At 40.6% G+C, this 26638-nt stretch overlaps 1 protein-coding gene across 1 annotated transcript in view; it reads right to left on the bottom strand.

The window, feature by feature from the left end:
- Nucleotides 1-26329, bottom strand: part of GLP1R (glucagon like peptide 1 receptor) — a 54369-nt gene extending 28040 nt beyond the window's left edge. The window contains exons 1-3 of the mRNA XM_035562860.1: nucleotides 26260-26329; nucleotides 24916-25023; nucleotides 2692-2807 (exon numbers count right to left, since the gene is read on the bottom strand). Coding sequence (XP_035418753.1) covers nucleotides 2692-2807; nucleotides 24916-25023; nucleotides 26260-26329 — 294 coding nt within the window. The remainder of the gene's footprint in view (nucleotides 1-2691; nucleotides 2808-24915; nucleotides 25024-26259) is intronic.
- Nucleotides 26330-26638: the final 309 nt, after the last annotated feature.

Raw genomic sequence — 26638 nt, 5'->3', positions numbered from 1 at the left:
AAAGGAGAAAAATATATCAAAAAAAAAAAAAAAAGGTGAGAGGGATTAGGCGGGAGACAGAGCTCATGGGCTTCAGTTCTTTCCTCCTAGTTGCTTTCTCACTTTTCTTAATGACACCCAGAAGTCATTCTCCTACTTTCAAGTCTAAATGCATTCATCAAATGAGTCTTCCATTTTTCCTATGTTCTAAAGAAATAAAAATTTAATCTGAATTCCCCAGCTGCTCCCAGGTGTTCAGTCAAACAGTTGGACTTCGCAGCCAGGCTAGAAAATAGATCATGTGGTATTATTTGATAATAAAGTTGGAGAAGCATAAATTAACAGACAAGCAGGTGTTAAACAGATGGCAGGAAGAACAGACACAACTCAATTCTGCAGTAAAAATGGCAAAGCTTATGTTTTCAGACTTGCACACTTTGAGCCAGTCACCTTACCGCTGTAATGGAGGTGTTCTTTTGGCTATATTTAGAAATAAAACAAGCCAGGTCCCATTTGCTGGCTCTGAGGCAAAGTGTGCCTTGCATTCATATAACTAAACTCCTCTCTGCCCCCAGATTATCCCTCTTCTGCCTCAACTATACCACCTCCTGGGAATGGACTCATGAACTATATGTTACAGCACTGCCTGGGAGTAAATGAGCTGATGCAGGGATGCTTGCACACTCCCAACAGTCCCAGTCTCAGGCTGCATCTCTCTTTGGATTTCCTGTTGAAGATGCATCCATTTTAACCCTTCTTTGAAAGCACTGGCCAAAATCTTTAGGGAGAGAACTGTCCAAAAAGATACAGGCACATCTGAAACATGGATTTGTTGCTTTGGCTCTGAGGTACACTAATGTTCTCTTATTCTGGCCCATTTCTAAGCACATATCTTTGTCTGAAGAGATTCAGGCATTTTACTTCCCTACTAGAAGCTACTGAATAGGCAGCTGACTCCCAAGATTTGTACTGTACAAAGGAATATATTCGTTGTACTTCAGGAATAAGTACAGATATTCAGATGCATTTTGCACAGCTAGGAGGATTTAATGTGAACATACAAGCTGTTCTTCAGGGATTTGCTAGGTTAATGTTTTAAAATGAATGATATGAGAGCTGTCTTATGAAGAGAAAAGAAATATCTCTACAGTGTCAAAGCTCAACAAAAAGAAGCTCAGGCAAATTACTGAGACCTGACAATTTACATCTCATACACAGATCAAAACCACATCTTATACCTGAAGAAAATCACATTATTTTATAAGGATTCACTCATAAACCCTTGGGACTGTTTTAGCTACTGTTATTATATGCAGTAAACTTATAAAAACAACCTCTCGTCTTTGTGCACAAGAGGCATAGTAAAGTAGGTAACTGGGGGCTCTATATACGTTAGCTCGAAAAGCAAACACAGCTATTCACATTTTGGGAACTGAAACCATGCATGCAGGTTTTCAAAATCCAGATCATCTCATAGAAATTTGGAGGTAGGTGCCAAATGACCAAGTGTTATCATTAGGTATCTCTCTCCTTGGTATGACCCAAAACAGCTCTGGAAGAAAGCATAATGGCAAACAAGGAAAAGTTAAATGATCAGGCTTATACTAGCTAGTATGACAATGTTCTCTGCTTGGGTACCCCAGAATGTGCTATGGACAAGGAATAAGACTGTGAATTAAAGGAAAAAGTTAAATCTTACGTATTTGGATAACTAGAAATTCTCTCTTCCCATTTCCTCCTAGCTTGCAGCCAGCTATTCCTCCTGAAGAATGAGACATTGAGTTCCAGGTACTCCAGAGGACACACACCCTCTTGGGACATGGCACCTGGGAATTTCATATACTTGAACAGTTTTGGCTAGGTATGTAATAGTCTCCAGCATGCTGGGATGGAGGTGTACACCCAATTTATACAAGGAAAAGGATCACCCTTGGAGGCTTATAGTTGTGATGGTATCACGTCATGGGAACACATGCAGGGCACTAGCTGACGCCAATGGCAGACCAAAATCCCTTGGAAATCCCTTTGCTCTCATTTATTTGATGCCAGGTGTCTCAGCTCCCTGCAGAGTATAAAGTACTAGGGCAAGAAAATAAACTGACAAGCCTAATTCCATAGCTCATGTCAAATTAAGGTTAAAAAAAAAGCCACAAAACAAAACACTCTCCCCCAACCCATCCACCCACACAAAAGCAGGAACTGTCTCCTATCCAAAGCTGAAAAACAAATATCCTTCAGTTCAGTTCATCTTAATAGCTGCTTACAGGACTGAGAAGACAAACAGTAATTTTATCCTAGCAACATTCCACCGACAGAAAGAAAGGCAATGGAACAATACTGGATGACTTCTCCAATTTGAGTTTACCCTGTTGTGGATAAGACCTCTGTCTTCCTCAGGAGCACTACGGGGAGCAAGCCCCACTTGGCTGAGCACAGCATTTGGCCAGGCTTCCCTGCACCATGGCAAGGACCATCCAGTTTGCATCTCGTGGTTGTTACACCTACATTTGAACTCGGGCTCATCTACCTCACACATTGTCTTTGCTGAAGGGGAGATGCCTGGTGTCCTGTATTATCAGGCCCATTGAAGTGAGGCACTCATAATGAGTCAAAAGAGATTTTGTTGACAGGGCAAAAATGTGTGGGCATCAATGAATACTTTTGTCCTCTTCTGTTTGGTCCGAATCAACAGCAGCAGCCAGTGGCAGAAACTCTTACCTGGTCTGAGGCCTCGCATTCTGACAGGTTCCTCCAGGGCAGGGTCGAGTTCTCCTTCAGCAGCCACGTCCCCTCAGGGGTGCAAAACCGGTACACCTGCCCGTGCAGCACTGCCAGAAAAAAGAGGGGCCACAGGGTTGGCTGGAGGGGAGCCTGAACGCAGGAAGGCAAGCTGGTGCAACTTTCCTTCCTCCCAGGAACAGGAGCAGCCTGCAACGATGTGGCTGCAAGGGCAGCGAGCGGCACACGCGCCTGGACAAACACTAACCAACAATGGTCTTAAACAGTTGCTGCTCTCTTTGTGTGTGTTTCACAACAGGTGTACATTCCAGTTCTCTGAAATATCAGAGTTTAAGACTCACAAATTTTGGAAATGTTGAGCCTCGGCTACAAAATTCATAGGGAAAAGAAAGCGCTGAAAGAGTAAAAGTGCTCTTTCTTTTCTGAAATCATGCAGAACGATGAATAGAGGAACCTCAGAGAAAGTATACTAACACTAGCTCCCCAAAATGTAAATGTGTACGCAAACACCTGTGCTATAAAACAAAGCCATAAATCTCTGCCTAAACTACCCGTGCAATCTTTTTATTCCTTCTGTCTACATGTTTGGATAACAAAATCAGCAATAAATAAAATGCCTTTCAAAAGCAGTTAGCAGCTTGATCTTGTAAAAGCAGGAATGACAAAATGGCTCATAATAAAATTATGCCAGACTGAGGCACCAAAATGGGAGTACAAGAGGTGAGGAGAACTCAACCATAGCATATAAAAGGAAAAACTCTCTCTCTGGTGCTAGAAGTACTGGGGAAGCCTAACAACTCTTACTGATGTACACAAGCAACCTGGAACTGCCCCAATATCAATGCATAGTTAATGGTAACGGTGCTGGAGGCCTTGCAAATGAAGTTCCTTGCTAATTACAGTTCTTACCCATCAAACTGACTTATTCTGGGTTATGAAGCTACACTTCAATGAGCAGTACTGGGTCAATCCCTTCACCAGGGTTGGTCTCAACCAGGACAATGTTGTGAAACAGACACTACAACATTTTATGGTATGAGGAGCTGAGTTAAAATGATTCAACTCAACATGGGTAACAAAACACCTCTGGATTCTGGCTTTTGCTCAATCCTATCTTTGCCTGTTGAAACAGCCTCCTGTTGTCAGCCCCATCATTACTTCCAGACAGAACTCTCTAGAGCTTGACTGTTCTCTTCAATTGGAAGTTCTGGCATTTAACAAAAGTTCAAATATTAAAACTTATTTGAAATTGTAACAACCCAGTAAGTTATTTTCACATTAGCTGACAGCTTGTAATTTGTTCAATAATTCATTGTCAGTGGTATATTAGTAGTAGGCACTGTATGTAAAGAATGATGTGTTATAAATAATCTAGACTTTGATATTCTACTGGGCTGTTTCTAATGAGTATGCTAAATGGCAACCGACAACAGTTTTGATAAGCATAGTCTATTTGCTTTTGTAATTAGTGTATTGAATGCATTTTGAGATAATGTAAAAATAAAGTTATGCCTGGTGGAGGATTTTCCTTACTCTTCAGCATTTCTGTTTGCATATGTTTACACACAAACAGAAGGAGGGACTAGGCCAGTGCATGTAATATACACATTGACAGCTATTAACAATGTTAAGGATATCTCATGTGATGGAGGATAGCAAATTGGAAACCAACATTTTTTTTCCATTTAAGATTTAATGGACATCAAATTGAAGCAATCTATCTAAAAATTCTATGCAAAGACAGCTCTAGGAATCAGGAATCAGCAAATATTCTATTACAGAAGCCAATGAAGTTGAAAACCAGGGAGTTAAAAGTCTGGACAGTGATAGGACTCAGAAACTCAGTCTGACTGCCAATGCAATATAACCAAGAAGTATTACAAGACAAAATTACTACGAGAACAATCTCACACAAAAACAAATTTCACTATATTCCTGAAGAGAGAAAACTTGCTAGACGAGAATTGATTTTTTTTTCCCTAAACATCATCTCACATTCTCTGAAGCTGTGAAACTTTTTCTTTTTAATTATTTCTTACTGTCAAGGTCTAATTAAAATGAAAGCTTCGGCCTTGGTGTATTTATTTTTTCTCCAAATAAATCTGTGACACATTTTAATTCTATTTTTCTTTTTATTTATAACAATTCTCTTGAAATAATAAAGAGGAAAGTGTATTGTATGCTGAAGCCTGGCACCTATTGGAGAATGGAAAAGTTTAGTGAATGGAAAAGCAAATGGAACATGAAATTTGCCATCAGACAGAAAGACAAGGCAATTCCTTCAGCTATGAAGAAAAACAAATGTCAGTTATCACCATCTTATATAGATTAGATCATCTTGTAACTTAAGTATATGAATTGATTTTTTTCTAATTATGTCATGTAGCTTAAAATTAAAGCCTGAAAAGCATTCAGTTAAGGAAAAAGAATAATGACTTCCCTGAATATAAAAAAAAAAAAAAAGCATTTTGATTATGTTGAAGTGATTATTTTTGACTAATGGATCTTTTTGTACAAGATTTCTTTCACCAAAGAAGACCGAACACATTCTTTGATTTGATGAAAGGAGACTAGCCCTGTTATATCGGCAAGGAGAGCTCTTGCCACATTTAGGAGTCAAGAACAAATGGGACTGAGGGCTGCTATGATCTTCTGGGTAGCAGCAAGCCAGCTGCACCAGGCTGTTCTAGCCTCATTGCTTGCCGAGACAGCGATGGTCAGTGCAGGACCCAAGGCAACTAAAGATCTGTCTATATTCAGATGAGACCACCATAGATGAGACCACATGTGTGAATGGGAGAGTGTATGTATGTTTTGTCTCAGGAATCATTTATGCGAAAGAAAGTGAAGGAAAGGAAAGGAAGGGGAAGGGAACTGAGTCTTTAAGACAGCATTAGGATTCTGGTTGGTATATGGAGAGATGCTCACAAAAGAGCTGAGAGACTATGCAAGCCATGACATAAAGAGGGTGCAGGGGTGATGTATTGGAGGCAAAAAGCTACCCTCAGGAATGGGAAATCAAGTCTCTCCACTGTGGACACAGATTATTTTCAGTTGTTGCAAAACACCAATTACCTCGCATGACATTAGCGCAGGTTGACTGTAAGGGCCCTGAAGGGTTTGGTGCTGGATACACACTGCACACAAGACCCTTCATCCTCTGCAGCTGGGCACATACAGCACCAGCACTGTGCAGGACCTGGGAGACAAACCCAGTCAACGGGACACTGGTGTCTTCGCATGCCACATGATCAGCTGCAGGGGTCCCCCAAAAAGGAGGGGCCACAGCCTCACGAGCCCCAGCTTCCATGCATCATGGCTGCTGCAGGGCACACCTTCAGAGCAGACCCTTCCTGGTCCCACCCAGGTTTCTCTCAGTTTCCTAAAAACACAGGGCAACCAGTCGGTGTCAACTGATCCACCTGCCAACAGGCTCCATCACAAGCTGCCACCTTCACTGCTCAGAAACATGAAAAAAGCTTTGTACATGTAACTGACAGCTCAGAAGAGATGCTACCCTAATTTGATGCCCTTCCCTGGTCGTGCCTCACTGAAGAGAGGGGCAGAGAATGGTCTCAGTGCCAGAAACGGCTTTGCTGTATCTGCAAAGTAACTGATAAAAACCCTAAGTGGAGATTTGAAATCTTGTTATTAAATGAAATTTTCATTAAAACCGATAACATACAAGCTAAATTCTCAACTTTGCTTTCACTGCTTAGTGAAAGCAGTTCCAACTAATTTCAAAGGGATCGGGTACATTTTGATCCAAGTACAAGTATCTTAAGGAAAGCAAATGGTTTGTATTAAAGGTACTTATGTTTATTGTTGTAAGTATATACAAATACAGTATTCTTACAACAATTTTTCATGTGGGTTTATTATGATTGCCCCTCTACACAGCTGGTCGTGGCTTTGGATGGCAGAGATGCTAGAATCATAGAATGGTTTGGGTTGGAAGGGACCTTAAAGACCATTTGGTTCCAACCCCCTGCCCTGGGCAAGGACACCTCCCATCAGACGAGGTTGCCCAAAGCCCCATGCAGCTTGGTCTTGAACACCTCCAGGGATGGGGCATCCACAGCTTCTCTGGGCAACATGTTCCAGTGCTTCACCACTCTCATAGTAAAGAATTTCCTCCTAATATCTAATCTAAATCTACCTTTTCAAAGTTTAAAACCATTACTCCTTGTCCTATCTTCAACCTCCTACACCGATAAAAGGACACTATGTGTATGTATCTTCTTTTTGTGTGGGCCTAATCCAAAGCTCTAAAGTCAGCAAGAGTCTCTTGTCCTTTAGCCTTCATATGAAGCCTTTGCTGCAAAAGATCAGTTAATAATACATTCAGAAGCAAACCGACAACGACTTGCTAGAAGATGCCTGTGTGCCATGACAGAAGAGAGGCATGCACACAGCTTTCAGGTCAGCCATTGAGCAGTTTCAGTTTCTTGCTTGCAGGTGGTTTAGTCAGAGATGATTCACGCTTGCCCATGCCTGAATTTTGCAGTGACTCAAACCCTCTTACCTTTCATGAAGTGCAAATACCAAATGTACAACAATCAGCTTCAGTTTGAACAGATTAGCGTAATGAACAACATTTTTAGAAGGTTTGGGTGGTTACTGCCTCCTTGCTATCCTACAATAACCCTTTCCTATATCATAATGCTTTTCATTATCATACAGTCAATGTTTCAACTCACACCAATTATCACATTCTAGAATTGGCTATCATCTTCCGCAACAAAAATAAAAAAAGGCTACAGCTACCGTATGGGGAATATGATTTTATTTAACTTGTAAATTAATGCATTCACTGACAAAATTGCACAACCTTTGGAACAGGAGCTTAATGAAGCCAGTTTATTTGAACAGTGTCAATCACACCTCATTAAAATTACATGTTAAAATATGGATTGATGCCTAAAACTCAAACAGGCTCTGTAGACAGATAAGACAGAAAGGAGAGGCCAAGAGTTAGCACTGAAGTTAATATCATCATCTACCTTCCTCTCTGACGAGTTTGCAAATCAAATTAAACATAATGTCTAGCTAAACACTTTTACACATGGGGGAAATACATTATCACATGGCAGAAGGTTCACAAACATTTCCTTACTAGAAATAAAAACAAATTAAATGATTTCTCTGCTTAAAACAACCAACCTGGTCTGCCTTTTATAACATCAGTGTGTCAAGGTCGGTGTGAGATTACTCACCTAACTGTCCCTGAGGATAAACTGGAACATTATTCATTTTAAAAACAAATTACAGCACGTCCTATCCAATCACATTTATTCAGGCAGAGAGAAAAGAGATTGGAAAAAGGACAAGAGACCAAGAGTTTCACCTAGCTGCTGTGTATCAAGTGTTATAGAACCCTCCTCTGTTAATAGCTCTTCTCTATTTCAAGCAGGAGTAAATGTTTAGAAGAAGATAACAATTTTCTCCATAAAACGGGGACTCTGCAGTATATGAGCACTGAAAGTCTTCCAGCAGACTGGTTTGTTCTTGAAGTGAGAGAAATGCCCTTTGATGGGGACAGCAGTTTACCTGAACGTAGGAGTCTGCACCTCCCAACAGCCCTGTTCAGTTCTCAAAGGGCGTGACCTGTGCATTACTCACCTTGATGGAGTCACTGTTACCTAAAAAAGTTGTCGTGTGTCATGTAGGCACACATGTACAAGACATACCTTGGCATCTTGTACAGCAAACACATCCTAAAACCAAGATTCATGCACTTGCCTGTGAGCATACAGCTGGAAATACGACAGGAAGGAGCAGCCTGAACACAAAGCCTCTAGGGAGCAGGAGGAGCTCCAGCCTACACTACTGTCCAAGAACCACATTCATCTAAATGCCCATTTATGCTGGGCTCGCTGCCACAACGTCTGAAATTATATTACCTCAACAAGCAGTTTAACTACAAGTACTTTATTTAGTACCCCTTCCCACTCCTCCTCCTCCCTCATAGAGTATTAGTCATCCCAACTTCTTCGTTTCAGTGATGATAAAGCAATGACAAACAGATATGTCTTGCATTTTCTCTTGGAGGCAGAAAGCTGGTGGTCACTTCAAGTTCTTGCAGCAGGAAGAAACTCATTTTCAATTATATTCTACAGTTTGGGTAAGTGGGGAAACAGACTTGAATATAACATCACTAGCTCCTAACTCAAGAGACCCAAGAACCCCTCCAGCCTCTTTCAATGTAAACGTAATATAATAAATAAAATAAAATAAAATAAAATAAAAATACTGCAATGAAAAGAGAGAGTCATGTACCCACCATGCTTCCAAGAGATGGATGCAAGCTTACACAGACCTAACAGATACCTCTAAATGCTGCAAGGGGACATCCAATTAAGCAAGTGCAGGCTATGCCACAGACTGCACAAGCCCACCCTGCATGCCCAGTAAGTCCTCAGTGCCTGAATCTTGTGCTGTGCTACCAAAAGTGAAGAATCAGAGACTCTGCTCATGGATGTGATGTCTTGCATCACCCAAGGGATACTGCCTGCACATAAATTCTCATTTAAAAATATTCAATTTGGAATTATATTAATGTTACAAAATTAATCATTCAGAATTAGGAAATGCTAAGCTAAACCTACTTATACATTTTTAAATTCCAGACAATAAAACTGTTTCTACGTATGCAGTCATACTTTTTTTTTTTCAGAATCCACTGATACCCTCTCCCCCTCCCCCCTTTTTTTCTTCAGGGTGAAGAATAGAGGGGGGTCATTTAACAGATTAGTCCTCTTTACCACTGTGAGACATCAAGTTGTATTTAAACGTACTGCCAACAATTTCAATGTTTTCTTAGACCACCAATTCAGCTTCCCAACGAACACAGAGTGCTAGTTTCTCATATTTGTTCCCAGAGTTCCAAAAATGAAATGCATATTCTAGTCATATATAAAAGCCAGATTTATACAACAAAGAAAATTATGCAGCCACAAAATCTGTTCTGCATGGACATTCAGTTCTCTTAGTGAAGAGATCATCCTTGCCAGCTCTGCAACATCTTGCCTCACTCAACATAAACTCTCACAGTTAATGAGGCAATGATCTTTCAGAGAAGAGTTCTCTTTACTGCATATCTCACAAACAGATCCATTCTGTACAGTGAAGGAACAAGAAATCTGTGGAGAAGTGATGGAATATAGCTTCATAATTAAAAACTATTTCCATACTGGTTGCCAATAAATGTTGTGTGAGCAAAGTAGACCGCACTAAATCATAAAGTATTCATTAAGTTGTAACCTTATATATCATTAGGTAGGAGTTAATATCTTAAAAAAACAAACAAATAGACCATACCATCCTGAAAAACAATACAGACTATTACCCTAAAAGCAATTATACTCTCTAAGCATTTCAGCTGAGTAACTTGTATTGAGAAAGAGCTGTATTGACTATGCAAGACCACACTGAAACCAAACATATCCTTTTGAAATATACTTTAAAAACCAAGTCATAAAAACGCACGCATGTACGTGTGCATTAGGTTTAATAATGGAGAGTGTTTATGAACTATAAAAGATATATGAATTAACGTAATAAAGGAAGGCTGTTTATGAAAAACAAATCTTTATGATAATGGTACAGCTTCGTGAAGGTTTGGTAAGATACCAAAAAGCACTATTAAAAGTTTTTCTCAGAATAAATAAAAGCGGGTTGAAATAAATTTATTGCACCAACAAACGTGATTGGAAGTTTAATGCATAATAAACTTGTAAAAACACCGCTAAGAGGTTCTGCGTTTTAAAGTTATTGGATCAGTAAGTTAATGTAATTAATAGAAGACATCTCATTAAAGTATGTCAAAGCAAAAAAAAAAAAAAGATGCAATAAAAAGTTTTCTTAAAAGGCTGTAAGACAAAACTGAAGGTTTTGCAGAGCAGAGGAAGAGATTCACTTTACTATGCCCATGCTCCAAGAATTTATAAAAATAAGAAAAACTAGCAAACAAAACTTGCATACAGTGAAAGAAAAACAGGCTAAAAGAAAAGAAAACAACTAGGCAAGTCATTAGCATGATGTGTGGTGAGCAAGAAGAAGCAATTTTGAGAAAAATCAACAGATAACTAGTATGTTAAATACGCATAGCTAGGAGGGAGAGGTGAGTAGGCGTGCAAGTAAACAGTTGTTTGATGACGCTGCTGAGCAAAACAAGAAGCTCCAGAAGACACAGGCTAAAACCAGTGCCAGGCACTGCAAACAAGGTGCCGATTCTTGTCAATAGGACAATCACCGGTATTTAATTATCCTCAAAAACAACAGCATAAGCTAGGATTATTGAATCGCTGGCTTTCACCTCTCAATGGACATTGATAAAGATAAACAAACAAAAAAAAAGGAATCCAAACCATCAAACTTCATTTAGAGACAACTATAATTCCACAGGTATTACCCACTACCTACAGGAAGCAAAGGAACTGGATATTTCAAAGCAGAACAAATAAAATGAAGCATCTTGTGCATTTCAAAGAGTGGAGAGATTTTTATTTAACATGCTGTCCACTCTCACATTGGTTAAAGGTTTATTACCTCTGTATAACTGAGCCTGAAGCTGTAAAGAAAAACTGTATCAGCTGGTAAAAGCTTGCTTTCCTATGGAAATAGCTCTTACACTTTCTGCAGACCTGGAGTTATATAGATGCAGGCTGTGTGACCATTATAGGAGGTAGTACAATGCAAAACAAACAAACAAAACAAAACACAATCAACTAGTTCAGGTATATGAATAAACACAGCCCTTGATTTTACAGCTCAGGACACTGCCCCGTGTCATCAAAATATTCACACATTTTGCCATTGGGTTTCTCTGTTACACAACATGGGGATGCTGATGTTGATTTCCAGACTCTGTAGCAGACATACCCTAACACTAACACTAGTCTGCCTTCCTTCCCAGCCCTCTTCCTCTTCTCTCTGCCTCCTTTGTCCACCTCCTTTTAGCTGCTGTCACACCATTCCTCTTTCTCCCCCACTTGCATTCCCCTATTCCTCTCCTTGATTCTCCTCTTCTGCTTTATTCCTCCAACCCTCCCTACTGCTGCAATGCTTACTCTTGCAGTACTGATCAGCACACCTGTTGCTGACCCTCTCCCTTCATTCTGCATTTTCCTGTTCCTCTCAACTCTTACTTTGACTTCTTGTTCTCCGAAAACACTGGAGATAAAATGGCACACTGACACCAGCCTCTCTCCTCCTATCTTTTCCCACATCTCCTTTCTCATCAACCTGTTCCTTAACCCTCCTCATCATACCCAAGCAGCTCCTCCTACCCCAGCTAAGCAGTGAAGAGGAATGCAATCAAGAAACTCCTTTGCTTTCCATTCTAGAGCCTACTGTGGTCAGAAGGACATGAGAAGTCTATTCTGTTGTGTTGAATCTCATTCAAGCAAAGTTTTGCAAAAACTTTTTACTAAAACCAAGCTTTTAAGGGAAAAAGCAAATAAGCAAAGCAAAACAAAAAAAAGTACCAAGTGATTTCATTATAGAAACCACCATCACTCCTGTCAACATTTACCGGAGGTCATTAAAGCTGTAGCATTACGTCTGGATTTACCTTTCCTTTACAACTAATCTATATATCAATCTCTCTATTCCAAAGTTGAGATCTACCCTGATCTAAAAATTGGGAATTCTTACACCATTCCATTAGTAATCTTCCTTAAGTTTCGTATTCCATTTTTATTTCCACTATATTTTCATTGCTTGAAAAGTATTTGGATGGACATACAATCTTTTTGACTTAAATTTTTATTTTCCTGCCAAGGTGCAATCCTTTCTTGGAGTATCCACTGCTAATGCTACCTCACATTTTTAAAAGCTTAGAGAGGCTCACTGTCATTCATCATCCACATAACACCAATATTTTCCACATTTTTGCCCATGCTTCGGTTCTGTTTAAAGGAAATTGTTGATACCCTGCTTCATTAACCTCCAGGTTTCGCATGTGGAAGCCAGTTTTTTGCTTTCAGAGGAAATAGGCTGATGAGCGCTTGATCCTTCTCTTGACTATTTCACTTCTGCTTTTTCCAATTGTCAGAAAGTAAATTAGTTCCAGAAAGGTCAAATGAATCTGGCCAGACACCAGACACCACTATCATTATTATTGTCATTGAACTATTCAAGTACCCAGGTTCTCTCATAAACATGCCGTCCAGAAAAACTTCATTCTTATTCACGGAAAATTTAAAGTGATGTATGGGAATACTAACAGTTAACATTTGGAGCATGCTTGAGGAGGATTTGGTGTCCTTTCAAAATTCATAGCAGGGACCAGGGTCTCTGCGGGAAAATCTAGTCTACCACAGAAAACTCTCAAGGGGAAAGTTACCAGCAAGACATTCAAATGGAAAAGGGTAATACAGCAAATAAATAAAACTGTGTACATAATTAACAAGTGCAACCATTGTATAGCTTAGAACATTTTCAAGTTAAAAGCTGCGTTTGTGAATTTGGCGTGAAAGGAAGGATGTTCTATAATTAAACTACTCACATGCAGACACCTTTTAAGTCAGTCCACATTTTTGCTTGACTACTTTGCCAAACAAAAATATGAAAAAATACAGAGTTAATAACTTAAAGAGGCAGACAGCATGATTCTCCTCTACATAAGATATTTACATTTGTAGATATTTAAGCAGATTGAACTACATAAGCATCTTCACCTGAATTCAGCTAAGGTTCTTGGGACAAGCAAGTAGCCATTCAAGTTCACTACAAGTAATATATTTGTTATGTGAGAGAACACGTACAGATTGGATGTAAGATGAGCATTTCCCACCACACAAAGGTGAAGTGCCAGGAATCACAGAAAAAGGAGGCTGTAGGTCACATGGCTCATCTAGCAAAATGTTCTCAACCTATCCAGGTAAGATCAGGCATTCATGGTTTATCCCATTTTTGTGGCTTGAAAAAAAAAAAAAAAAATCAATACTTTGACTAATTAGCAATGTTTAAGTAAACCAGAAAGATAATAACCTGTTCTCAGCATGGCATGTAATTACTTAGCATACATAAGGACCTGTTTGCAGTTAGATCAGCTAGGGGCAACTTCTCAAGCAAATACAGAATAAGGCTCAGCTATGCACAGGTATGCCTTGATATCCTTGACATTTGATACATCTCAAGCAATTACTTTAACAAAACAAAAACATTATACAGTTATAAGCAATAAATAAATAAATAAATAATAATAATAAAATGCTGGAAAACATGCAGTTTCCTGCCAGCTACTTTGTGTCCCGCAGATGCAGTCACACCTACAGCAAGGGTGTCCAGCCTTTATGTTCAGTTCAGCAGTGCAGAAAAGCACATTCTTCTTAGAGAACCTCAGCTGACCAGGCCTGTACCTGCCACACGAACAACATGCAGCTGTCCCTGTTTTCTGATAGGTGCACTTCAACATTCAGCGATATCAAAAGTCTCCTTCTGTCCCCATCACACGTTTGAAGAGGGACACGCATGTTTTAGATGTGGCAGAAGAGGAATTAGAGTGTATACCTTTTCACAGTCCCTAAACAAAGTCTCATAACTCATCCCAGCTGAAAGTTCATGCTCAATTGCACGTACCTCAATCTGAAGTTAAACAGCAATTTATTTAAAAATAAACTTCATATTTTTAAACAAATAAAATGTAGAATGGCATTGCCACACAGTACACAACAGTTAATAATATCTATCTGTTAATGATTTTTAAAATTATTTTTCCCAACAGTCCCTATATCTACCCTTGAGATGAGCAGCATATGTCCTAGAGTTTTCTGGTTTACTACCAGATGGAGACTAGCAAACAGAAACAGAGGTGAACTTGAAAGACTTTTTTTTTTTTTTTTTAATTTAGCAAACTGAGATTGCCAATTAGCTTGAGACAGTTTTTACTGCAAGAAAGGAAGTATAAATTTTGAATTGCTTAAGGGTTAGCAAATTCAGAGCAGCATCTTTTTCACTGAAAAAAGGTCACACCCCTTTCCAGCATTATGGAGAGCTTTCTGGAAACTTGGTTTTATTGGAGCAAAGAAGAGAAGAAATGTAATAAATGTCTAATCATCTTTACTGTACCCAATATTTGAAGTGAAATTTATTTCCTTCTACGTTAAAAGACAAACAGGCAGTTTAGCTATATGCTCACGTAGCTATCTGCTAACTATCTTGATTGTAAAAATATCTCGAACTAGGAAACAGCATGATTAAACAAAAAGTAAGGGAGATTAAACCAGACAAGGTTTAATCTGGTCCCTTGAACCAAATGTTCAAGCCATGAACATATACTGCAAAAACTGTCTAAAGGAAATCTCTCACACAAACTCCTCCTTCCTCAGTTGTACAGCTTTCTGCAGACCCCTCTAGAAAGCAATATATATGGTTTCCTTTGGTCTGCCTTGCACAGATGACAGCCGTGTGTCACTCCCCCAGCATCATTACCAGTGTGAGATCTCACAGACAAAAGCAAGCATAATTTTTCATTCTGCTTCTTGTTTAGGGCACTGTGGCACTTTGATCCCAAGCTCCCCCTGAGTTTGAACAGCACCCAAACACAGGCACCCCAGGGAAAAGGACCAGGGTAGTGGTTTCACTTGTGCAGCACAGCAGCAACAAGGCTCCTCTTTCCTTTTTCAGCCCTTCTCCGAAGTGGCCCCAAGATCCACAGGTGAATCCCTCAGTTTCCAAACAAAATACTTTTCAAGTCTTATTTTTCTAATGCTCATGAAGCAGGGAATGGGATCTGCAGTATTGCTGTGCATGATGCTATTATAACTGTGTAAGAGGATAAAACATCACAAAGGAGGGAAGTATTAGGGCTTGCTGCATTCGTTATTTAAAAGTAGTAGCCAGGACTAAGATAGACACTAGTGCAGGTTTGGGATTGTGCAGGCAATACCCATCATCATTGCTGTACCAGAAGAAGTGTTGCCTATACCTCCCAGCCCTTCCTGTAAAAGTGTAACAGGCCTCATGGTTGGACCGGTAACTTATGGCACATGGCAGTTCTGAGGCAATGCCCCATTTCCACCCAAAGCCTCATGCACAGCCTGCACTTACCTAAAGACACACCAAGAAAAGCAGTTCCGTCACCAGAGAGGGAATGGTGAGTGCTGGAGAAACAGCCTCAGACGTAAGTTAAGGGAGGGAGGGAAACCGGAAAGAGCTGACCTGGATGTGTCCTAGCACCTAAAGGTACTCGGAGCAGCAAACCAGTCTCTGGTCTCCTATACACAATGATTCTGAGGCCCAGAGCCTGGGCACCTAAACCAACTCACCAACAACATATTTGTTGTCACACCTCTAAGTGAAGCTCGGTTCATGAAATCTTTGTGACTGGGTAAAGCTATTGTGCAAAGTACAGCTGTCCTCTGACTGTGGCCCTACTAGCCAGAGGCAGACACAAGGTTACTACCAGAGATCTTCCAGTGTTCCTGCTAGGTTATTCTTCTGCCAGAGAGACTTTTAGCTCTTTCATGGCACAGACTGAAAAGCTATGCTGTTTACAAGGCTCCCTAAGGTGTACTTTGCCTGATCTTCTGGGAGAACAGAGGAGTAGGTAACACCATTGCAACACATAATGTAGTAAAGGGAAGATAACATAGAAATAAAAGTGAATTATGGGAGAGAAGTGATTCAAACAGAGGTTAATGACAACAGAAGATATTAGTTAAAAGGAAAGGATTACAAACTAAGAGAAAGGTGGATCTACAGAGCGCATGGGAATTAGAAAGCATCGAGGCCACATGGTCAATGCCAGTTAAAAGTATACGAGCTATTTGGTCCTTTGTCTGGCACAAGAAAAGTTCAGAATTTAATGAAAGGTTGGTGACTCAGTAGTGTTCCAATAGCTCCTGTGTGGTCATGCTGGTGAACTTCATAGTACTACAGACAAATTATTAGCTCTTACGTCTCCATCAAAGGTTGAAGAACATCCAATGGATACCTGGGGCACCAATTCTGGTTTAATTTTCTCCAAAGAAACACACCCCACAACTGCTCAAACTGAACTTGGTCACAACAGGACAAAAGTAGGACCATTGTTGATTCAAAATCCACTTGTGCCAGACCAAAATACCAATACAGATACCGCCCAGCAGTTAAGACAATTCAGGTGTGAGATGTCTCATAACAAGAGACATTTTCTAAACAAAACACCCAAAAAGATGAGAAGATTTTGAGCAGAGATCTGAATAACATTTGTTAATGCATTTTTTTTAATGGGCACTAGTCACCTGAATGTATACTGATTCATATCTACAGCATCTTTAATCTTGCATTTCAATATAGGTTACCTGAGGTTTAAGTTTCCATACAGTCAATACCCACACATACATTCACCACCTCACCTATCCAACTAAAGGTAAATTAGTAATATTTGCTACTGCTATGGTACTAAGCTACACCTGTGTTACACAAGTTTATGGGCAGCCTTTGTGCAGCCCAGGGCATATAGGAGCAACTGATGTGTCTACAGTTCACAAAACTCTTGTCTGAAACTAGTACCCATGGAAGGTTTTTTAATTAAGAAGGATTTAGTACTATTAAACAATAATATATCAGAACCCCAAAGGAGGCATAATTGTAAAATGAATTGTGCAGTTCCAAGGTTTCCAAATCCACACAGTGTTATTGGCAGCTAGCCTTCAATTACAGAAAGGTAACAAGAAAAAGCACACAGCCACTGGCAGCAAGTTGAGGTGCCCTCCATCCCTTAAAGGAATACTGCTCCCCTGGGAGCTTTGGACTTTGAGACAGCCACAGCCCAAGCATAACTTGGCAATCTTGATGACTACAATGTGGATAGTAAGATGTGCAAATTTTACCCAATTAAACTTCAGTGGTAGCAGAAACTGAATAGACTTTTCAGGTTTTCACTAAAGGCAAGATTTGGCCCAAGGCAAATGCACATATGGGAAAAAAAAGTTTTGACCACGGCAGCCAGAAGTGCGTGAAATTTAGTTTCAACAAGCTTTGGATATGGTCCAAAATCTGTGCTGGAAACTTCACAGAACAAATCCTTTTAGCTACTGCTACTTTTACCCTCCTGCTACTTCAGCATCTCCCCATGATGACCTGCCCAACAGCAGGAGTTGCGTAAGCACAAATAGAAGCAAAACAAAGATCTGGAGTGAAATAGCCCACACAGGTATGAAATTGCTCTAAAGTCTACTGTTTCAAAGACACATAAGCAGGTTATTAGAAGTGCAAATATAATCTTGTCTTACCAAAAGCTTTTCTGGTGGAGGAGGGGAACATTACGCATAGATAAAGATAAAGCTTTAGAATTTCACCTCCGGAGGCCTGAACAGAATACTGTTTGACTGCAGGTAGCTTTCCCTCCACCTTCTGTTATCCCCAATGTCCCTGCTCCTCATTGCTCCAAAGGGTTTCTCCACAACACACACAGACTATTTCGTATGGCTCTAGAGGAACATGGGACTTATGAACTGCTAGTCTGTAGTCACAGCCCAGCAGTAACTGGGCTCCTCTTCTACTATACCACCAAACTGTGCCGTGAGAAACATTAGCCACCTACTTTTCATTCCAGTGACAATAGTTTAACCTGCATTGAAACAGAAGCTACTCTACACCTCCGTTCTTTTGGCTTCAGTACAATATTGAGTATATAGATACCTTTAATATCCTTATTTAACAATTCCTTGGTGAGTTAGAGCAATACTATAACTACCAATTTACTTGAAGTAGATAAATGCTAATACAATTGCAATCACATCAGTCAGGAAACTGACCTGCATGGGAAAACATGACTCAAAGACTGAGGGAAAAAGCCCACAACATTTCATTTGGGTAGAATTCCCAATCCAGTTTGCTGCACAGCCACACAAATAGATGAGTTTGTTTAGCAACTAGATGTACAAAATAAAGTAGTGAAGCACCACTGGAAAAACATGTAGCGTATACAGGTCACATCCTAAAAGTTCATTAACAACTCAATGCCCAGTATTTCACTGGGAGCTACAAAATGAATTCCTATAAGGATTCAGATTTAATCTACTTGCCTGTCACAAAGCAAGCCCATAGCGGTACAGGGATACATGGGTTCAAGCATAAAATCTTGGTCTAATGTTGTGATCTTTCTTCTGTCCCATCATCACCAACATATTCTGAGCCTTCCGAGTCCACCCTTGCAGGCACTGTGCCAGTACTGAATTTGGCAGGCATGCTGACACACACACTGGGTAACACAACAGGAAAAAGTCAGGCTCAGCACTTCTAAAGAGATCTGACACACAAGTGGGACAGTATTGATTTTCTCTGCTGTGTTTTATAGGCTGCCTTTACAAGCAACACTTTCAAAAAGGAGCAGAAGACAAAAGCTGTAATCACAAAGTGAGTGATGCTGTGAGACAAAACCTTGCAACTGCAGGCATTGCTTAGCACAACAGAAATGCAGGCCCATCGTCCATGGGTTTGTCTTTAGAAAGACTGGTCTTGAGTCTCTGTATGCAAACAAGTCTGAATGGATACAGAGGTCTGAAAATAACTTTTTTTTGCCCTCTAGTCTTTCATTAAGCAGATTCCCCCCCTACCTATGATTGCTTTTCTATCTTGAGATTAACAAGCAATCTGAAGACCACGTCTGAACAAAGCATTACTGCTGAACCCACCCCCACAAAGCAGGCAGTGATTCAGAAGCTGCCACACTTACTAAGCAAGAAGAAAGTTGAACCTTGGAGAGCAGCTCTGTGGCAGCAGGTAGAGACGAGAACCTGCTAATATCATGGAGGGCTGTACTAGTGACACAGCACATCTGCTAGAGTAGGTAAAAAAAAATATTCTCCAAATCATTTGCAGCTTGCAACCCTGTTGGGCAACCTGCTGAGCTGCATCTGTTGTTGAGGTTTGCAGAATGGTAATCTCAAGACTGACGACCACTAGGACAAGATAAAGAGTGGGACAGGAACAAGAACAAAAGCTGTTAAAGGACAAGGTTTGCAAAATTTTGCAAAATTTGTAATTGATCAAGGAGAGCTCCAGCATTACAAACTTCCCATGTGAATTCTTCTCCCCACCTCCTACTCTGGCTCATACCAATGGAAATTTTTAACACTTGACAGTAAATAAGTACAGAATCTCATCATAAAAAATTCAACAGAAAGAATCACAGAATAACCAACATTGGAAGGGGCCTCTGGAGATCTCATAGCATGACCCCTTGCTCACAGCAGGATGAATTAGAGCAGGCTGCTCAGGGCCACATCCAGTCAGGCTTGGACTGTCTCCAAGGTTACAATCCAATATCTCTCTGTCTCAGTGTTTGACTGAGTGGTCAGTAAAATAATTATGTTTAAAGGAAATTTCCTGTATTTCAATTTGTGCTCATACAAACTGATAAGATTTCCGCACACACACCCCGGAGCCTTCTCCAGGATGAAGAATCTGAGCTCTCTCAACCTCTACTCATACGAGAGACATTTCAACCCATAATCACCTTCACGTCCAACTGCTGGACTCACCTCAGTATGTCCATGTCTCCTCCATAATGTGGAATCCAGAACTGCACAAAGCACTCCAGCTGTGTCTCATCCCCTAGAGCTGAAGGGATAGAACACCCCCCTCAAACAGTCAGTGGTGGTCTTCCTAACAGAGCCCAGGAAGCTGTCGGCCCTCTTTGCCTCAAGGGCACATTGATGGCTTACGTCCAGTTTGGTGTCCACCAAGACCTCCAGGGCCATTTCTGCAAATCTGCTTTCCAGACAGTGCATGCAGTTATTCCTCGTGCCTGAAGAAGGACTTTGCACTTCCTTTAGTGGAACTTCACAGGATTCCTGTCAGCACATTTTTCCAGCCTCTCCAGGTCCTTGTGAATAGCAGCACAATCATGTGGTGCATCAGACACTCCCTCACAGTTTTGTCATCTGCAAACTTTCTGAAGGTGCATTCAGTTCCATCATCCAGATCATCAATAGAGATGTTAAACAGTATTGGCCCTACTCTCAGTCCCTAGAGCGTACCACTAGACACTTATCTTCAACAGGACTTTATGCATCTGATCCCAACCCTTTGAGCCTAGTAGCACAGTTTTCATTCCCATCTTATTGTTCACTTGTCTAGTTCACACTTCGTCAGTTTGTCAATGAGGATGGTATGGGAGATGGTGCCAAAAGCCTTGCCAAAGTCAAGATAAACAACATCCACTGCTCTCCCCTCATCTACTGAGCTAGTCATCTCATCATAGAAAGCTATAAGGTTCATCAAGCATGATTTCACTTTCATAAATCCATACCATTTCCAATCACCTTCTTGTCCTTTATGTGTTTGGGAACAATTTCCAGGCTTATCTGCTCTGTCACCTTCCTGGGGTGACCACCTATAGGTCCCCAGATTATTACACTTCTTGAAAATAGCAGTAAAAATTGCTTTCTACCAGTCTGCAGGAACTTCCCCTAATTGCCGCAACTTTTCAAAGATAATCAAGAGTAGCCTCACAATGACATCAGTCAGCTTGCTTAGCATGTGTGGGTTCATCTCATCATGTCCCATAGACTTGCATATATCCGTTTTAAGTGTTATCTAATCTGATCTTCCTCTGCTAAGGATAAGTCCTCATTGCTCCAGACTTTACTGCTGATCTTGGAGGGGCTCTGGGATTGCTGCAGGCAAGTCTTAACAGTAAAGGCCATGGTGAAGAAGGCAGCAAGTAGCTCAGCCACTTCCATGTCCTTTGCCACAAGCTACGCAGTGGATTCACATTTCCTCTCATTGTCCCCTTGCTGTTGACATTGCTTTAGAAGACCTTTTTTGTTGCTCTTCAACAGATTCTGGATAGGCTTCAGCTTTTGTAAACTTCACTCATGAACAGTCACTGTCTTGCTGACCTACGTCACCTGACTCTGTTTCCAACTCTCCTACCCATTTTATGGAAACTGCCAAGTCATAAAAGAGAAGCATTCAATGCTTCCTCCATCTCAGTACCCTATCATAAACAATATTCAACATTGTTTCAGTTTAGTCCCCAGGGGAACTTCCAGGTGGTATGGCATAAAGTTCTGCAGTAGACTTTTTATGCATTTGAAAAACTGACTCTGAATCAAAAGGAAGAATAATCTTAAAGAAGCAAGCTTAACTGAAAGCTCTTCATGCTTAATGATGATGTTCACTGAACATGTTTTGAAGGTACTTTCAAAACAAGGTCTCATCTATACATTTTGTCCATTTTCATCATGTGAATAGAAAGAACCCCTGCAGTCGGTTTTAATTTCTAGGTGGGGGGCTAAGCAAGAACAAGTAATAAGCATGCTTCAGTGATTAGTGGAAGTCACAGGGTGTCAAATTTTCTATTGCTCCGCATCTTCCATTATAAAGATGTTACCCCTCCATTATGGCTGTCCATTAGCACTCACTCTGAACATGACTCCACAAGATGTCATGAAAAAAAAGTATCAGGTCATAGTAATCAGGCTCCTAAATTGCCTATCTGGCACTGATACCAACCTTCTTGTTTTGTATTAGACAAAAGACCTCTGTTCCATTCTTATCTCTCCCTGATAAAAGAGATTGAGGCACACATACAGTATGCACAAAAGGGAAATGCAGCCAAAGGTACTTTCTGAAGTACTTTTGCAATGCTCCCTAGCAAGCTATATGTTTTTTTCCCCCAATGACGCTAGTCTTTGACTGAAACAAAACACTATTTTCATGATAATGAATTTGTTTTAAACTTATTTTCAAAATATGAGAAATATTGCACTTCCCAACAATTTATTAATCTGCAGTGTTGTGTTAAACCTCCAGCATTGATATTTCAAGAGCAGTTGCAAGTCAAATAACTGTGTCCAGGGTCTTAAAGACTGCAAGTAAACAGGTTTAGAGGAGAGAAGTTTAATCCTGTAAAGAGTTTTAGATATCCAGAAAGATTAGACTTATTGGAAAGAGTTCTGCAGCATCACATACTTTTATGTCAATTAATTGTGAGGTAAATATTGATTCCATACATTTATAAAACACGTTTACCCATTCTAAACATGCAGTATCTTTACTAAGAATTTGAAGAGGGTAAGCAAACAGCATTTTTACATCAGAGGTTATCAAATTAGCAGTTACTACCACTACAGTTGAGATACAATACAAAAGATACTCAGAAGTTTGAAATACAGACAATAATATTCACCTAGGAAAATATAGATTGATGCATCTAGAAAAAAAAACATCACCCCACCACAGATGGGACATAGCAGGAACAAGACAGGAGCAAAACTGTCAAAAGGTCATGTCGGAAAGCAGGCAGGAAAAAAGTGGCAACTACGTGGCAGTAGGACCCCTGGTGTGCAGGGAAGAGATGATCTCCACTCTTTGTCCCACACCACAGAGATCCCCAACCACTAAACACACAATGGTGGTTCCCATGTCTTCCCTTGAAGTCCTAATAGAAAAGATACAGCAATTCAAAATGAAAATAGGAATCCAGACTCAGCAATTTTGTTTTAGAGAGTACCTCTGAGACAAGCTTGAAGCTAGCCAGGAAATTAAGGGGTCACAACAGTTGACCTGACACTTCACCCCCTCCCACCCCCCCCGGATTTAAACATCTCTTCTAATCCATAAGAAGTGTTACAGCAGATCATCGAGCATAGAGGGCATCCATGGCAAGTGTCAGCAGAGAGGAGACTGCAGAGGTCTCAGTGAGGAGAGGCCAGGGCCACCCCGTGCTGGACACAGCTGTTTCCAACAGCTCTGCCAAGCCACCAAGCTGGTGGCACCTCTGTGAACACATGTTTAAGAAAGGGTAAAACACTGCACTGGCAATGTAGACTGAGGAAAAGAGCGAGAGAACCAACCCTGTGGACATCAAGGTCTGAGGAGATGGAGGGGGAAGAGGTGTTCCGGGCACTGGAGCAGAGATTCCCCTGGAGCCTGTGGATCCACCACAGTGGATGTGGTTGAGTTGGCCTTGGCTGGCTGTCAGACACACATCCAGTTGCTCTCTCACTCCTCCTCCTCCTCAGGACAGGGGGAGAAAATAAGATGGAAAAGCTCATGGCTAAAGATCAAGACAGTAACTGGGAGAGGTAACAGCCAAAACTGGGACTGGACATTAATAGAGTAGAAACATTGAAAAAAAAATTTGTTGTGGTAAAGTGGTAACGGGACAAGGGGTGGAGATCTGTGCACGCAAGTTGTCCACCTTTCTGGTATCATGATATTTTGATTTTGGTGTGAGGATTTTTCCTTCCCTTTCAGGCTAACAGCTTAATGAGAAAAGCAAAAGCTGTGCATGTAAGCAATGCAAAATGAGGAATTTATTCAATTCTTCACATTGGCAGGCAGATGTCCAGTCACTTCCTGGAAAGCAGGGCCTCAGCACACAAAACAGTTACTTAGAAAGACTAATGCCATAACCATGAGTGCTCCCCGTCCTCCCTCCTCCCTTTTTCCCCAAGCTTTTTTGGCTGAGCACACTGCCATATGACACAAGGTATCCCTTTGGTCACACCAGGTCAGCTGACCTGGCTTTTTCACCTCTTCCTCTCCCCCTCACCAAGGCCAGCAGAGCAGGTGCAGGGTAGGAGAGAAAGCCTCAATACTGTGCAAATCCTGTTCTACAATAGCTAAAACACTGGTGCATTATCTGTGCTGTTTCAGCCACAGATGCAAATAAAAGCACCATGCAGGCTGCTATGAAGAAAGTTTCCTCCAACCCAGTCAGACACAGTGCAGTCTCTATGCCTTATTCCTTAGTATTTGACATTATCTTTTAGAGAAAGTCTCTGCCATCATCTATACTTTCACCTTACAGTATTCTGACAAAAAACTATCTCTGGAAGCAACACGAAACACCTTTCACTTTAAACCTTTTTGTCTATACCTACTAGAGGAGGACCTAACTTCTAGCTTTACTGTTATCTCAGTTTTCAAACTGTACCATTATTACTGTTAGCTACTCTTCACCAACAGGCGTCCTGGTACTATTTTATTAATAGTCACTACCACTCAAACAACAAAAGCAGATGATAGCACAGAAATCCAAGCTAAATTCAGTCCTTAAAAACTGTCTCTTCTCTCATTTCCTCCTGTTAGATGGAGATAAAGAATGTATTTTACTGAGCCCCATTCCTATCTTTGTATTACAGAGAACTGACTGCACTCGTGGTTGCTAAAGCTAATTTTATCCTTTCAAATACTGTATAAGTAAAGCAGGGTTGATTTAAAGCTGTGCTTATAAGGGAGGGCTCTTACCTGTGTTAGCCCAGGGTAAATATGAGGGGCAGCTGACATTCACATAAGTGCCAGGTAATCCATCAGGCCAGCAAGCATAGTTGTCAAATGTTCTGTTGCAGAACTTGCCTTCTGCAGAGAGATGGAAGAGAGGATTATGTCACTGCCCTGCATTAATAGTGCAATGAGGAAAAGGCTGAAGAGCAAGAGATAAAATGAGCATGTGCATTTAAGCCATGATAGTATTACACTGAGTTAAAAACTTTTGGACAAGTGTGTCTCACTTAGCCCTACACAACAGGAAAGTTGAAAAAAATAGTTGACTAAGTTGAAGGACAAGAAAGGCAGATCAATATTGGTCCATTCCTATCTTTTCTCTTTTACACCCTCCTATGTCTCAACTGGATTTAAAATCATTTTTACTGTGAATATTGTAGATAACCATTCCTGAGAACTGGCTCAGAGTCATGCAGTTGGAAAGTCTAACCTAATACATAGATCCATCAACAAAATTGCCACACACAACCATAACTTTGCATTACAGCTTAATCAACATGAGAATACTTCAACTTCAGATTTATTAAACTGTCATTCTTAGAGGGCAGCATTCAACCGCTCAGCAGGATAATAGAGCAGAGGGAGATAAATGTTTCCTGGCTATTGTTGTCATCAGCTACTGCTCTCACTCTGCCATAATAATATAGTTAAGAGAAGGAAAATTAACAGTTTTGAAATAACTCTTCACAGACATAACTTTAGACCCATTCATCTCTTCCAGTGTGTCACAAAAGCACTGAAGCATAGAAGTGCCCATACTGTGCCCAGTTGTGAGCATCACTGACAAGTCACCGGTGTCCTCTAAACACTACAGTGCTGGCACACTACAGCTGCTCTCAGTGCATTACAGGAGTTCAACTGCTAAGACATGCTGCATTCTCATTTGCTCTAAAGCACCTTATTTTTTGTTTTAAAATCCATTTCAGCATTTTACAATGCTCAACATAATTTATACTGCTAGATCAACATGGTCCTGGATTTCCTAATACTTGTACTCTCCCAGCCCTGACCCCCTACAAAAGTTGCAGGAGTATTGTATTAGTGTGCTACTTTGATGCACTACAACCACCACTTGCCACTCTTGCAAGACACTCTGCACCTGAATATTAACATCTTCACAATGAAATTCTTTTACAAAATGCTTCCTTTCAATAGAGCGAAGGGTCCCACAGAGATCAGGCTGAAGCAAATGTGATAAAGAAGAGACTGGACAATAAGCTGGAGAAGTCTTTTCAAGTTCACAATCACTCCCTTGCTACTGTTATCATGAATTTTAATAATACATCCTATCCTACCAAGGAAGCTTACCTGCTGCAATGGGGGGTGCCTCATACAAGTATTTCAGGCATTGGCGCTGGTACTCCCTCCACTTCTGCATAACACCAGAGAGGGATCCATCTGAACTCTGAAATTGAAATCATGAGTCTCAGACATTGCGGGGATTTACATGCTATTTTTCATGCAGCCTAAGTAGGTGGGTGTGAAGACACCAAAACAGCACTGCTTATGATAAACGTTGCAAGATGCTGCTATGTGTTTAATTGCAACTAAATAAATCACTTTCTATTTGTACTATACAGAACTGGACGAAAAACAAAACGAAACAAAAACAGCTATGCTGTGCCCTCAGCAAGACCCAAATTAAGTTAGCTTTGCCATCTCAGAAGACAGAATGGTTTGAATTTGA

Source organism: Cygnus atratus, chromosome 3, assembly GCF_013377495.2.
Source record: "Cygnus atratus isolate AKBS03 ecotype Queensland, Australia chromosome 3, CAtr_DNAZoo_HiC_assembly, whole genome shotgun sequence".
Classification (NCBI taxonomy): domain Eukaryota; kingdom Metazoa; phylum Chordata; class Aves; order Anseriformes; family Anatidae; genus Cygnus; species Cygnus atratus.
Note: the sequence above shows the minus strand (reverse complement) of the source record. Positions and strands in the feature narration are given on the sequence as shown.